We start from the raw sequence: 16742 nt of genomic DNA, 5'->3' as shown, positions 1-16742 counted from the left end.
CTCCAGCAGGAGTGGGTAATACTTAAGTTACATTTACCTGAGTAACATTTTCAAATTTTACTTTTCAAAGTACCTTGAGTAATATTTTTATTGAAATAACAGTACTTTCACTTGAGTAAAAGTTTTGGTAACCCCTCTCAGTGTGAGTAAATCTACAAGTGACAAGAGCTTTATGTTGACAATATGAAAGATCTGAATGTTTATTTCTTGCACCATCAGATATGCTTTAGTTTTCTCTATGCCTATCGTTTGAAAACACCAGATTTTGTGCATTATTTCATGGTTTGTCTTTCAAATTTTATTCAGATTATAAATCATGTTACCTCCAGAAGACCACTATTTTCTACTTCTACTTGAGTAATATTTTGAAGTAATGTTACTCTCACATATGTACAATTTTTGGTCATTCTACCACCTCTGAGCGTCACTATGTATAGAAAAAACTCATGAAACAACAACTCATAAAATCCTTGTTATAATACATTATGATTTGAGTGTAATTTTAATGTGCAACTAAACCAAATTTCATAAACAAATGACAAAAAAATATACATAAATACTTAAATAATAATATCACTAATCATTTGAACCCAAGACACTTATAAAATAATATAATACAAGTTTTATTTTGTAGTACACTGCAGCATGCAACATTGACCACTTCATCCCAGCAGTTTTGGAACAAAGTTTCTCCTTACTGCTGGCCTTTTAATACTTGTAACACAAAGGATGGCAGCTCAACTCCGCATCTGAATACTTAGAAATGATTTTACATTTTGATTTTAGGCACTGGCGAAACATTGAAATCCTTAAATCAAAACTTGGACAAATGAACACTGACATATGTTTACTGAAGTCACAGAAATGAAGTTTTGAAGACAATATTTTTCACAACATGGGAGGAACTGAACCGAAACATAATTACTTTGGGAATGTATGTAACACATGCTTCCAACATAGCAACACTGACAGTAACTGAACACAAGCAAAAACATCACATTTGATATCATGGAATGTAAATCCATACTTAAACATCCCAGCTGTCAAAAGGCGTGTTCACAACATTCGACAATTTGATTTCATAGGTTCAACTGGAGGGCAGGGGCCTTTATAACTATATCTAAAAAATCTAAAAAGAAATCTACAAATGTTGACCCTTAATATGTGTTAAGGATTAGGTCCACAAATTTAAATAAAATCCTATGGCTTAAAGTCCCAATTACATCACCTTTTGAGGCTATGGAGCTCAACAGTCTTCAAAGTCAGCTCTGGTTCCAGAAGTAAATTTTCCATAAACATCTGGAAAAACTGCAGAGGCTAACCAGCTACGTGCTAACTCACATCCCTAGCGCAGTTGTCCCAAAAACATGTTTAAAACACAAGATCCGGCAAAATGTTTTAATAACTTTAACCAACTAACTTTATAACTTTTCAGAAACAGATTTTTTATAAAATGGTATGTCTTTTTGTCATTAGTTACCACGCAGCCGATTAGCCCTGAGCTTTTAAACTTTTAATATGATGTTTTTTAGAAAGTCTATAGGGAAAATTAATGGGAAATCTACTTCAGGAACCAGAGGTGGGCAGTCACTTGTGAAAAGAAAGTTATGATAATGAAGACTTTGTACCAGTTTTTGTTTCATGTAGATAGCCCCAGTAATTACAGGATATTAAAGGGCATGTACCAGATTTTTCTCATGCATTTGAGCAAGATTTGTCTTGCTGCAGAATAGATATGTTTTATAGGTAGCTCTTGAAGTCAAAATATGCCCACTGAGTGTTATCTGCATCTAATTATAAAGCGTTTTATTGCGAAAAATGCTTATAAACTCATTGTGGTCAATAATTTTGATGCTCAGAATACAAAAGGTAAGCGAGGGATAACTTTGGACCACTGCAAACCGTTTAAAATGAACTAGTTTTGTTTTTCATGATTTTAAGACAGTAAAAATCCAGTACAGCCCCTTTAAAGAAGACACTGTCCAATAGAATTCTGACCTGTCCTCCATCTCAGTTTTAAACTATTGAGAATGTTATTTTACGTGAACCCAACCCATTTGTAACCTTATATGAATCCTTTTCTTCAGTATTTGTAGCTGCCATTTTGAATACCACTTTAAACCACAAGGAACACTCCAGGCAGTGGTCCTCCTGTTAGCAGTGGGCTAGCTAACATATTAAAGCCAGTTCTTCCTCAGTAGTGCTTTTCAGTGGGGCCTGGGGCTGTCTCGTCTCATTGCTGCTGGTCATACTCTGATATCAGCTTCTTGATATGTGCCAGCTTGCTGTGCAGGTACTCGCAGCGGATTTTGTCCTGGCTGTAGTTAGGGTTAGACTAAAGAAAGAGAAATTCGGTTATATCTCTGATGTTTATTTTCACACAAATGACATTTAGTTCAGGTATCACAAATGAATGACTAACTAGTAGTAACAGGCATAATTACTTAAGAGTTAATCAGATCTGTTAGCGTTTATAAAGTGGCCTACTTTAGCATTTCATTTTATTCTAGTATTTTAGTCTGTTTGGCTGTACTTAACTATTTAGCTGTCAAGTATTTTTTTTCCACATACTCTACCCAAATACTTTTTAGTTCAGTTTTGTTAACTTCATATGGATGTTCCTCTTCATTATCTTAAAGAACACATATTATGCAAAACAGACCTTTTAATCATGTCAAATGTTCCCTCATCAAAAACATATCTCGTACGTACATTACATATAGTGTTCAATATCAAGAAGAAATCTAAAAAAGGGAAACTGACAAATGTTTAAGGTCAGTTCCACAAGTTCAACTGCTCAGTTTCAGATGACATCATAACCATCTACAGGCCAATAATATTTAACACAGACGGGGGCGGTTAAAATTAATATTGTTAAAATGCAGATCTCTGTTGTAATAAGTGCGTAATGATAATAATAATAATAATAATAAAAATGTGTGCACAATAGCACCCGGCAACATCACTGTTAGCGTCACTACTTCCTGTCCAGCTGTCATGCTAAAATTAATGAATATTTAAAGATAAGGTGGTGGACAAGGAGCTGAGGACAGATGTCACTGACATGTTAAAAACACACAAATAAAATGAATACTTCACCAGAGGACACTTCTATGTTTAAAAAGAGAGATGTTTTTGTCTCAATCCTAACACTAATGCTAATTTTGAGGCATAATAAATATTAAAACAAAAACACAAAAAGTGAAAGTATTCTACATATAAAACTAAGTGGGTAGTCCTTATTTTAATAAGTTCATTGATTCTGTGTCTTACTATTTACTGTGACTGAATGAAGCCATCACAGTTCTTTATATTAAACATTTTACAATAAAATAAATAAATCACTGAAGGCTGAACTACTGAACTACTGTGAGCCAGTTGATGTTTCATGTGAACAGACCAAGTAAGTAATAAATATTAAAGGTGCACTGTGTAACTTTTCTGGTGGCAAATCCACCTGCACGTCTCTATGAAGATGTTTTAGTTTTGTCTATATTATTTTTGAGCAATAAAAACATCTATTATGAACAAAATTCTAGTTGGATAGATACATTTAATGCCATTCTGTGGAACATTCCAGACAAATCAATAATATCTCCATAGAGATAAGCACCTGGCGGACCTTTAACAATAAACCAAGTTAAAACTCAACCCTGTCCTCAATCTACATTTTGAAAGCTTTAGAATAGCACGAAATAAAAACAATCTTACCTTTTTAATTTTGCAATACTCTTGGACAATTTGATTATGAACAGTCTGCAAAAAGAACAAACTTATGTGTTTATCCCTCCACAATAAATCTTACACAAACGTAAGTAGAATATAGTGCTTGGTGTATTCCTCACCTTGTATTTCTGAGAGTCGTGCTGCAGCTGCTTGAGCTGAGAGTCCAGCTCCATGAACTGCCTGGTGACACAGTCAATGCGAGCGTGCAGGTCTCTGTACTCACTGTACTCTCTGTTAAAGTCCAGTTTGTAGCTCTGCCTCTGCTGGGGCGACCCGATGCTGGTGTACTTCCTGAAAGACAACATCACATTTATGTGTTGTGTTTTTTATCATATATTTTTTTTATTAAGAAAAACACCAGTTTGACAATGTAAATAGACAAATACTCAGGTTAACACATTCATCTCTTTGGTTTTTGGAAAAAGTACAACTCCCACCCACCTACCGATCCATCCAGTCACCCAGCCACTCTCCCCCCCACCCTCCCCCCACGCTGCCACCAATCAGATGACGACGACGACGACGATTTATTTTTACTAAGATGTCACTTAATTTTAGTCATTCCCTGTTGAAAATGCACAATCTCATCTGATCTCAGAAGCGAGGCAGGACTAGGTCTGTTTAGTACTTGGACACCACAGGGTGCCACAGTGGGGCAGCAGTGGCTCTAGTGGAAACTGTTGTGTCCTTAGGCAAGACACCTCACCCACATCATCTAGTATGAATGTGGGAGGTGTGAATCATTAGTGTTGATAAATGACACAGTGTAAAGAGCTCTGGATGTCTTGAAAAACGCTATATAAATCCAGTGCATTATTATTATGATTTGTATTTTCTGGTCACCACCGCACTTCCTGTTTGTCTAATGTTAAACCTACGTGGATTTAAGACACTACAGTGTGACATATGCAGTAACCAGTAGTGACTCAGTGATCTCTTTTACTTTGCATATAGTTTTGGCTAATGCGGCTCTACTGACTATTTCACTTATTTAACAAACATGGCGGATTTTGTTTGCCATTCAATCCAGCGCTCTATTTATTCATGTCACAGTAATCACAGTAATCATAAATGATCATTTTTTATTGTACTTACGATAAATAGTCCATTGTGTCGTAGGCTTGTAGTATATTGGAGTCTAACAGCTTTTCACAGGAATCTGGATGAAAAAAAGATACAATTTCAACAATATTCAACAAAACTCCATGATCTGAAGGAGTACACTTTGAACCTACCTGTGTAATCTTGAGAAATCTGGTTTGGGTCATCTTCTACTTTAGTTTTCCTTTCCCTGCTCCTGTCTTTCTCCTAAAACCACAGCACCAGTCAGTACTTGACACTTGACACTTTACCAGTCACTATGTTTACCTACAGAAAGAACTCCAAGTGCGCAAAAAAACTGAATTCAAATTGTCTTTGACCAGCTGTAAATTGGGACAAGAGCGATCTGACAGGTTTTGGGGCAAAGGTGTATAATTTCTATTTTTAAAAAAACTGTTATCATTTTGAAAAATCGGTTTAAATTGGACTAGGCTAGTTATCCGGTTTTCCTGGCGTGCATGTAAACATAGTGAGTGTGTCACCTCAAAAAGTGCCCTACCTTCTCTTTATGCTTGTGTTTGCTTTTCCTCCGGGCCACTTTGGGTCGGGTCAGATCTGGGACTATGAGAGGCGACGGGCGTTGATCAATGTCATTTTGGTGGTTTTCTGGTATTCCTGCCTTCTCCTCTTCTTCACCTTTCCCCGGCTCTAGTCTTTTGTCCATCTCAGTTAACGACTCAAACAGCTTTTTAGGATCCAAGTGGTTCTTGCTGTCCGTTAGCCTGGTTTGGTCCGGCCTGGTTTGAGGTGGGTCGATATGTCTAGGCCTGATTGGGTCTGTTTTGGTGGACAGGTGAGATATCCGAGGGCGTTTGGTGAGGAGGGGGTCGGTGTAGTCCTCGTAAAGGGAGTGTTTGGGGCGGTGGGCTGGGGAGGAGTTCGGGGTGTCTCTTAATGGGCTGACCTGGGCCTCTGGGACTGAGAGGAGGTTCTGCTGAGGCTGGAAAAGTCTCCTGTGGAAATATAGTAATAGGTTTAATTAAAGCTGGATCAATAAAGCCACGAAAAACACTCATTTTAACTTATAATTCAAGTTTGGTCTTATTTTGATATGACATATGTAAGTAAAACATTAGCAAAAATGACAAAGGCAGATAAACAGTGACACAAGTGACATGAGATGTTTAAATGTGCCATTTGTATGTTGTCACACCTGTTTGAATCTGTTGCAGTTCTTTTGTACACAATGCCCTTCAGGAACCTATTTAAATTTTCTGTTCCTTCCTTCATGTACATATGTATTGATTCTGTACACTTGAATTTAATTTTTTTTAAAGAGCACCACTTTTATATTGTATATTACAATCCAAGTAGATGACCACATTTGTTCTGTGCATTTTAGAGTTTTTTGATCTTTCAGATTTTCACCTGAGGATTCACAAGGAACCAGTTCAAGGTTAAGTTTAAGGTAAAGCTTTTTGTCCACATATGGAAATTAGTTTTCTGCATTTGACCCATCCCTCAATGCCACTGGAGCACCCTGTCAGGAGCAGTGGGCGCTGCAGTGCCATGCTTGGGGACCCATCTCCAGATCTTGAGCTAGTCTTGGTCTGGACCATAGCAGGATGATTGTGCCTATGGTTCATGTTTTGGGTTGATGGGGGAAACAGGAGCACCTGGAGGAAATACACTCAGACACAGAAAGGCCCAGGCAACCCGGAATCCCACCTTCTTGCTGTGAAGCAAGAGTTCTAACCACTAAGTCATCGTGTTTTACACTGGATGCAGTGTAATATCTGCAGTTACCTAACGAGTATGCGCTTGAGCAGCTGCTGGTCTCCTACGGTGTAACCAGGCCAGTCCTTCTGCAGCTCTTTGAACAGACTGTCCTTCAGAACAAATGCATTGTCTTTACTGCTCAGTTGACCAACCTGCACAAACAAGACACATGTAACTTATAACTTCAAGTTAATGTAATTGAAAGGACAAAACATCACATTAAATAATCTGGTATGGTCAAAGGATGGACACAAACATTTGAAAAAACTACATTATATCTGAAGGAGCAAGAAACACAAATGTTCAAATCATTTACTCTAAATGTACTTGGGTAAATATAACGGAGTTCTCCCCCCTTCTGTCTACAGCAGTCCTCACCTCCTGCAGCAAATTCTCCAGCTGGCCCTTGTCCTCTGGCCTCAGCCCGTCCCTCTGCAACCGCAGGAGCAGCTCTGGTTTCCTGTAGGGTTTGAGGGCGAGCAGGTGGGTGACTCTCTCTCTCAGAGGCCTGCGCTGTACTTCATCTGTAGCACTGTTGTGTTGACCTAATGCGCTAGCAGTCTTCTTGACCTTTGACCTGCTGACCCCTTTCTTCATGCTGCTGAGGAGGGAGTGGCTCTGTGGTTTGGGTTTGGTTTGGTTAGAAATGGCTGTGGCTGGAGAGCGCACTGTTACCTTTCGACCTGAGAGAGAGAAAAAGATGGCTTATTTTATATACAGTTGAGACATATCACAAAATCAATAAGGCTGAAATTAATGTTTTGAGCAGATCTGAATGTGAATTTATAATGAAAACTAACCAAAACCTGCAAAAAGAGCCAATGTAACACACAAATATGTCTGCAATACACTGGTGGTTAATTTTATACTTTATTCACCTTTTGTGAATATTAAACTTCAACCAAGGCCGTGACCACATTTAGCACCTTTTCTGATGGATTCCAACAATATTATCTGAATATCATCATCAAGATTGTAAAAAAAAATGTGGGAGAAGGACCTAGCTCAGATCTTTTTGTGTCAGACATTCATCCAATGCAAAATCATCATGTGATCATGATTATTATTTACAATTCAATTATTTTGCTAATTTAAAGGCGCTCTATCTTTACTGTCTTAAAAACATGAAAAATTAAATTCTGTCAACTGGACAAATGTTTTAGAATGAAGATGTTTCATTGCTCATCCAAGCACACCTTTTGCCCACTTGTCAGAACTGAATTTTGTCTTTTGTCTGGATCATATCTAAGGGACCACAAAGACATAAAAAAATCGGGTACAGAAATTTTAATTTCCTTTGCAAACAACTAAATATCCTCCATGAGTAAATTAACCTGTAGAGCTCGACAAAATCATTCAGCTTTGGTCTTGAAAGGAAAAACTTCTACAAATGGATCATAGAATAGTTTCTTTTGATTATTCAGTTATATAATTGGCCATCTCTGTTGACAGTTGATACTTTGGAGCTGATGTCATCAACATTCTCTGGGACTGTGGTGCTAACTGTATGCAGTAATCTGTCTGAGGCTTTCTTAGACTTTAAACTGAGCTTAGCTTTTTAACATGAGCTGACCAGAAAGAACTGACTTGGTTGGAACTACAACTGGTCAGCCGATTTGAGCTGTTAAACATGTCTCTCAAACATCGTCACAAGCTAGCTAGCATTAGCCAACCATTTTTCACTTAGTCACTCTCACCTTTGTTGTTGAAAATCAAACATCTGAACATAAACAACATATTTTCAGGAGCCTGTAATCAATACGAGTGTTCAAATCCAGTTTGTATTTTTTCCTTAAGTTTTCAGATTATTTTAAAACATTTTTGGTAGTGTTGCTAATGTCTGTATTGTGTCCCCATGATAACTGCTGAACATTCTGCCACAGATACACATGCAGAACCCCAGCAGCGTGATGCCAAAAAAAACACTGTGTTGCATTAGACATGCCAAATTACACCAGAACCCAATGACTCAGTGCCACAAAGCCCAGACAGAAACACACTTGTTAAAGCAGCCATCTTCTTTTTCTATTGCTCCACTGTTCCTATTACAGAAAAACAACAACACTGCATCTGTCTTACTCATCCTTAAGTAGTTCAATGAATCACCTTGATAAAACATTGGATTGGAGAAGAGCTTTTTGGTAAATTACTGTGCGAAAATGGTGTCCACAGAGCTACATGAAGGCTGTCTAACTTCTGATTGTGTGTTTGGATGAAGGACAAAAATAGACATGTTTTTGTGCATTTTCTTTGGAGCCATATTTGGCTTACAGAGCAGCTACCTCACTCCACTGCAAGAGGCAGTTGTGATTTTAGCCTCTTCTTAACCCCATGTATCATTCAGCATACACTCACTGACGCCGCTTGCGTTTGCAGTGCAGAGGTGGTGAACATATATAGCAACGTCTGTTTAGGGAAGTGGTATTGTGGTATCCACAAGTAAACAGCTTATATCATTTCCTGTTAGTGTGTGTTAGCAGTACAAGTTTAAATGTCCTTTTTATTATGTCTGGATAAAAATATTTCAACTGATAACTTGTTTTTAGCTTCATACTTTTCAATACATCAGAGGATGCAGTCGTACTGCCCTCTGCTGGTATTTTGTATGGACACATATATTTATGTTTTATTTATACTGCTGGAAATGATTAGTCTATTTAGGCACACATAAAAATATATGACCAAAACTAAATTTGACGACAGAAATAATTTTTAAAGTAGCATGACAAATAGTTGCATGATTTTCTGAACTCATGCAAGACTATTTCTGCGTATACAAATTACTATGGCAACCAAAGCAAAATGGCTGACACTATATTTTGCACAGGACAAACTTGTCTTGAGGCAAGTCTTATTCTGAGCTGTGCGAGCATGAATCTGAAGCACGTCAGAGTGTATTCTACTGTCACATCTCACATCTAACAGTAATATTCAACAATCATTTTGAGGTTTGTGAAAATGAAGTGAAGTATCGATCATGTTTTATCTATTTTATCTAACTTGCATTTATTAAATTCAATCAGGTTATTAATGAAGTGTTTTAATTGCTCAAAAAGCCCGGCTTGAGAGATGATCGAGTGGTGACTAGACTGATATTCCGCTGTGTAAAATGCACAAAGAGATATTACTATGGACTTAGTAGGCAAGGTTTATGGACTTTAAAACTAAGCAGGAGATATTCAGTTGAAAATATGTCAGTAGTTGTTTGGACGGTAAAATCTCAAATAATGCAGGAGATACTTGGGTTTTACAAAACAATCTGGTGGGACGTTTTGAGAGACGATGTAGTTTCCATGTGTTTGTGTGGTGCGTACCCTGGAAGCGTCCCCCGTGCTTGATGACGATGGCCCCCCTGCTCCTGGTCTCTTCCTCGGCCTGGGCCATGCTCTGGATGGCTTTGTCATAGGAGTCCTCTGTGGCATTCACCGTCATCTTCTTCTGGATCACGCCCAGACAGGAGAGCTCCTCTGCAGCCCTGTGTGAGACCAGACGCCCCCTGTGGTCACATGATGTCCTCACAAGGCCTTAGGGATGCATAGGCCTGATGCATGGGAGTCACATGTGATTTGTGACTAATCAATTTAAACAATAATCAACAGCAGTTTTTATAAGGGATGGTCCAGCAGGGATTTTCTTTCAAAAACGATATCCAATATTTGACCTGCTGCAGTGGCTTATAACCGATATTTAGCTCTTTTTTTTTTTTCAAATGTATTTTAAGTTGGATCACAAATTAACTTTTCACATTTGTAAAAATAATAAATTGTATTTATCTGTAAAATCATTTGTTGCATGTTTGTGTAAACATTCAGCCATATTTCAGTTTTCGGCAGCTAAAACCTGGAGCAGTCTTCCTGAAGATACAAGACAGGCTTCTATTTTGACAATGTTTAAATCCAGGCTCAAAATGGTTCTGTCTAGCTGTGCACATGACTGGTTTAAATTCTGAACTTTTCTTTTTTAATGTTAATTTTATGACAGTAAACCATATAAAAGTATGGCTGCATAAATAAAAAGAACAAAAACTTTGAGATTAATCTTCTAAACAACAGCATAAAGTAACATTTCTGCAATTTAAAAATTTTCCAGTGCATTTACTTTTTGTGCAGTACTTGAATAGTTTTATCTGGTTAATTAAAAATATTTTTATATAGTAGTTCTGAGCAGAAAAATACAAACTTGGTCTCACAATCAGAGAATAGTGGATTTTTCTATCAGTCAACACGACACTTGTTCTGTTAAGTTCCATCTGGAGGTCATTCATAGTTGAACAGCCTTTGAATACGTAACACTTTGAACTGGGCAGGTTTTTATTCGGCCTTTTCCAGAACATCTTACATAATCTGCACTGACCTAGTTATGGGAGCTGTCCTCAAAAATTGTAATGGTTCAGCCTATTCTAGCAGAATCAACTAGTATAGAACTACAGGGAATAGAGTGAGTAAAAACAAGTCTTGATTTTATCTCATATTTCATTCATTTTATAGATTTCTCACAATATTTTTGCAATCTACCAGGAATTAGCTAAAAACAGTAAATATGACTATATATCTTTATCTACTTGCTTACATTTTGTGTTTTGTCCAAAATTAGTAACTTATTTGATATTCAAATTTTGCAAATAAATTCCCATATTGTCATCCACTTCTAACAATGGATGAATTATACCTCTCTGTTCAAATCATAGACTGTGTAAAGAACTGGACTAAGGGAGAGTGAAGTCACCCGTAGTGTTCAGCTCCAGTCAAATGAAGCTCATCGAGACGAGCAGTTATAGGGGCGAATTTGGAGCCGAGTTCCATATTTGTAATTCTGACTGCGAGTATCATAGCAACCAAAGAGCCAAACCGAAGTGAGGCTGATGACGGTATCGACCCTTCCCACACTGCTGGTTTAGCATGGACTGATGCTAAGCAATGCTGTCAATCAAGCCTGTTTCTAACGCTAGTGGCACCAACCTCAGGGAAAGAAGGCGCCCAATTTGTTCATATCATGATTTGCGGACACAATACCAAAATAAAAATACCAAGATCATGTAGAACGGGTCAATACAAGGCTGCTGTTACAGAGAGAGGCGACAATTTTTCAACGTTAAGTGAATTGGAGTTGATGGAGCCAGAAGTCCAGCCATGATCACTTCCTTTGTAGCGCGCTGGCTAGCAGGTTAGCTACGTTCATTTATATATACAGTTTATGGCTCAAATCAAGCTTTACTGATAACAGTTGTAATGTTGATTTATGATGATGTCCTATTCATTTATGTTAGAATTTGGTGCTTTGGTTCACAAAACAATTAGTTAGCTAGCAGAATGAGCCTCACATGCGTCTCTCATTTGGGTTGCCAGTTTCAAAGCTGAAATCCAGTTGGTTCAAACTCAAAAGGACTCTCTCTCTCTCATCTTAATGGTCACTAACTAAACACCACCGCCTGCAACCAATCACTAATCAGTGCTAGTGCAGCCTCTGCAGCTCAGTAAGGGAATTCTCGAGGTTCTGAGCTAAAAGGAATAGACTTTTCAAACACTGACAATGACAAAATCTTGTACAGTATCTGTCCTCTATCTGTACGTTATGGCTCTGGCAACCCAGGTTCAGTTGTGACTGCAATACCCTTTTTAAAACATTAACGGCACAGGCTACATACAGCTCCTTAAATTGGCCTTAAACTTCATTTTCAAATTCATATTTTCTTACACTTAAAGTTCACAACCTCTCTGTGATTTATGATATTAATATTTCTCATCCGTACCTTATATTTGTCTGTTGTACACATTCAAAGCGTCCATGTGGGTTGAGGCTGGACACATTGTTCAGACTGAAGGTAAACACCCTCACTTTGTCCTGGTTATCAGCACAGGGGATGGAGATTTTCTGAAAGATCAAGAAAAATATGTGACAGATTATTTTTATTGTAAGCCAAAAAATTATTACAAATTCACTGGAGATGGAAAAGTTACCCCTTTGTTGTCGCCAAAACAAATGGTGGGAGAGGAGGTCCAGCCCTGAAAGAGAAAATTATTATTCTAAGAGTCAATAGGTTACTGTGTCAATGTGCACACAAAACTCACAAAACAGTTATGAAGTTGCTTTTGCTATTCAAATATATACTTTTGTGTATAATTTTTCACTCTGTTTGGATGTTGGACTCACAACATTAGTATGACTCTACTAATGCAATATTGGTGTTTATAATTATATGAGGAATTGGTCATACTTCTGTTTGGACTGAACTGTGCTACATGATCCTGGTATTTTTATTTTGCTATTGTATCCATAACTCAAGATATGAACATTAATAACAGACAAATCAGGTGCCTTCTTTCTACGAGGCCACTCCTGCTAGCCTTAATGAGCTTCATTTGACTGGATGCAAATGCTGTGGGTGATGTCACGCTCCCTTAGTCCATTTCTTTATACACTCTATGTGTTCACACTGGTTTGGTCCTGGTGTTGTTTGGTTTGGTCCTGTTATTGCCCTGGTTTAGTTGTGATCTAGTCCGGGTTTGTGATGTGGTAAGCAGGTATTATTCCCATTGAGACGATTAAAATCTTTACATACACTTCATTTTATGGAAACCCTCTGCTTTGGTGGGACCAAAAATCAGGTTCCCATGAGGTAAGGATTCAGGGTTCAGGTGAAGGTTAATTTAGACAAGTCATAATTATAGTCAAGGTTAGGATCAGTCTCCAGGAAATGAATAAGCCAATGGAATGTCCCAGCAATGGAGAAATAACCGAAATAATATCTGTGTGAACCCAACCCTCATGCCCATTTAGCCATGTTTGGAGGGTTAATTACACAATGCGGGTGAATTTCAAATTAACCAACTTTGAGACTATGAAAACACAATATACTGTAATCACTGTGTACTACTGATTTTGTTCAGACTATGGTAGCACACACTTTCTAGATTTATAATTTCCTTTCTTACAATTAGTGGAGTTGAAATGTCACTTTATAATTAAGCATTTTAACAGTTACTTTTTATGTTAATCACAATACAAGGAGCTACAAAGTGAGATTTTTTTATGCCAATGTTTAGTCCGTGTTCTTGTTAGACTATAGGGGGGCCACCATAGTCTATTCTATAAATGGCAAACACTATAATATTTAAAAGATCATAAAATACGTTACACCAAAATGTTTGTTTTTGATTACATAATGATACATTACAAGTTATTTTTACTAATTCACAAGTAGGCCTGTCACGAGAATTATTATATTGACTTACTGTTCAATATATGTTAGAAGAAACCATATATTTTTGGGGTCAGTATTTATATATTATTGTACTTCCTTCTTTATGTGTACAGTTTGTTTGCACAACTGGGAAATTTTTGGAAATTTTTTTGGCTATACGATAAGATTTAAGCCATAAAAGGTTGAATTAATAACTTACAGATGCAAACTAAGTACTAAAGTGTTTCATTCTACTTTTTATTTCATGATTATTTTTAACAATATTGTACATTTAGAATATTTTTTGTGGTTTACATCTGCTCTTGGTTTTTGTGTCAGTGGCATAAATTTGTTTCAATATTATCGTTTATCGTCTCTATTTGCCTCAGCGATAAATCAAACTTAAAAATTTTTTATTCACAAGGCAGCCTGAGGGACGTCCATTCTATAGCTGCACAATATATCACAAGTAGTTGGCACATTTATCAAATGCAAAGGCCACAATTGCTTGAATAATAGAATACCTTCTGCTAAAAACAAAATGCTATTCAATTTATTTTTGTAAAGCCCAAAATCACAACAGCAGTTGCCTCTCAGGACTTAACATAATTGTCGAATCAAAAATCAACAACGAAACAGACATTGGTCAATAACAATTAATCAACAAAAAACAAGCAAACGGATAATACTGTGTTAATGTATAGAAAACCTTGTTGTACCTGTACGTCAGCTCTCACTAAACCTGTTGTGAAATGCAGGGGATTAGTTTTTCAGTTCAGATTTCAGTCTATCAAACACTCCTGGAGTTTACAATGTGAACTCTGAACAGAATGCTATTTTTTAACCATATATCGCAAATCTAATCACAATCTCAATCACAATTTCCCCCTGAAATGGTGTAGTCCTACATATTGTTTCATTGTTTCAACTATTGTAGTATAACCTAAATTCTTATCTCCTCTCTTTTTTGTAATAAGATCTGTCTGTGTTGCCAGTTTCTTTCCATTTCATCAGAATAGGTGGAGACTCCCTGCTGGACTTTCCCGTGCGTTTTAATAGTCATAAAAACACATCTGCGTACAGGAAACCATATTGAATGTTTAATGTTGACATTTGCTGATTCATAGATGACAAATAAGAATTTTTTTTTTTTTTTTTTGCAGATTTCCTCCTTTGTACCAATCTGTTACACCGCTCAGTGACTACTACTACGTGGGGGTTTGCAATCCACAATCTGCTGCTAAAATCCATTTATAATGCAATAGCACGGCCGTGATTCGCATTCATAACAGTTGCCAACAGCTTGTAGGGACTTGGCCGGGCTACCATCCATGCACGAGCCATGTTTCCGCATTGCCGATTATGCAACGTTTATTACCATTTTAAAGCTGCATAGGGCTAACAGGGGAGAGTTCGCTGCCCGATTCGTACCAGAAAAGCCAAATAACTACATTTTAGTAGAGTTCAAAGACAATATCAATAATTTACGGGCAAACTAGTCGGGAATAAGAGAGTTTATTGTGAAAAAAGCTTACCTTGGCGCTCTGAAAACCCCCAATTGCTCTTGCCGCGCTGTCAGTGAGTTTGACGTGAAAAACAGAGACGTTAGCCGCGGGTTTGGCGCTGGACAGACCGTAACTCTGGTTCTCCTTCAGTGCAGACATCCCGCCGTCAGTTCGGACCGATACCAGCGCGGTTCTGAAGCGGACAGTCCGGAGACAAGCGCGCAGACATTGGGGGAGAAGGACAGAGGAGATACGAACGGGGTGGTGGTGTTGTCTGTGGTGGTTGGTGCTCCCTCCGACGCGCGGAATTCTGGAGTAGAGCGTATTAGCAGGGTTGCCAGATAAAAACAGAGGAAAAAAGGAAACGATTATTTATATGTGAGATTTTTTATTATTATTATTATTATTATTATTATTATTATTATTATTATTATTATTATGACGTTCTTCTTCTTCTTCTTCTTCTTCTTCTTCTTCTTCTTCTTCTTCTTCTTCTTCTTCTTCTTCTTCTTCTTCTTCTTATTATTATTATTATTATTATTATTATTGTTATTATTATTATTATTATTATTTACGTGAGACCTTTGTTTGCATGTGTAAATAATAGCTTAACAGAATTTACAAAAAGGGGAAAATTAAAGTGGTTTGTTTTAAATTGAATAAAATATGTCCAAATGTACTCTAAGTGGTGGAAAAATTACATTGAAATTAGCTATCTCACTTATTCAATTGTAGGTTGCGGAAAAATACTGTAAAAACCACCTTCTTAAATAAGATGAGATAAACCTTTATTTGTGCCACTATGGAGAAATTATAATGTTGCAATGCAAAGTTCAAGAACAGTTTTTTTCCCATTAGTCCACTAGCCATACGTGGGATTTTTTTGGAAGAGTTATTATTATTATTATTATTATTATTATTATTATTATTATTATTATTATTTTTATTATTATTAAATTTGTAAAAAAAAGTGTAAACATTTAAATATAAAAAGTAGAACTATAGCTATTATAATATATATATATATATATATATATATATATATATATATATATATATATATATATATATATATATATATATATATATATATATATATATATATATATACACACACACACACATATATACATATACATATATACAACATCAGAACAATAGTGTCATACAGATGTAAAGCGTGACTTTATTTTTGAGTAAACCCATATTTTTATTCATATCAAATACAGATGATGCTGATCTGCAAAATATTTGAACAATAGAGATAACTAAAATGTATCTAATGTCTATCCAAGTCCCAAGATCGTTTAACGTAAACCTGGCAACTAGGAGAAAACCACATTACGTCATGACGGCTGGAGCCAGGCCGGATCTGATTGGCTGCTGGACGTAAATAAACCCTTACGTGCGGTTTACGTAAGTGCTTCCACTTTTTTGCCCTTCTTCAATGCCAGTGTTTTATTTGTGAATAATGAAGTGACTCTTTGCATCTTAAGAGTGCTTTTTCAAAC

General features: G+C 36.8%; 1 protein-coding gene across 1 annotated transcript; it reads right to left on the bottom strand.

Annotated features, from left to right (window-relative positions):
- Positions 1–468: 468 nt before the first annotated feature.
- Positions 469–15542, bottom strand: LOC117390756 (RNA polymerase II elongation factor ELL-like). The gene is made up of 12 exons (XM_033988563.2): positions 15262–15542; positions 12504–12548; positions 12296–12417; positions 9861–10021; positions 6925–7229; positions 6574–6698; positions 5327–5780; positions 4962–5034; positions 4822–4885; positions 3846–4017; positions 3712–3756; positions 469–2335 (listed from the first exon to the last, which is right to left on the bottom strand). Exons 1-12 carry the CDS (start codon positions 15388–15390, stop codon positions 2234–2236), a joined length of 1797 nt encoding a protein of 598 aa, XP_033844454.1. The 5' UTR covers positions 15391–15542; the 3' UTR covers positions 469–2233.
- Positions 15543–16742: the final 1200 nt, after the last annotated feature.

Source organism: Periophthalmus magnuspinnatus, chromosome 22 (genome assembly GCF_009829125.3).
Source record: "Periophthalmus magnuspinnatus isolate fPerMag1 chromosome 22, fPerMag1.2.pri, whole genome shotgun sequence".
Taxonomy (NCBI): domain Eukaryota; kingdom Metazoa; phylum Chordata; class Actinopteri; order Gobiiformes; family Gobiidae; genus Periophthalmus; species Periophthalmus magnuspinnatus.
Note: the sequence above shows the minus strand (reverse complement) of the source record. Positions and strands in the feature narration are given on the sequence as shown.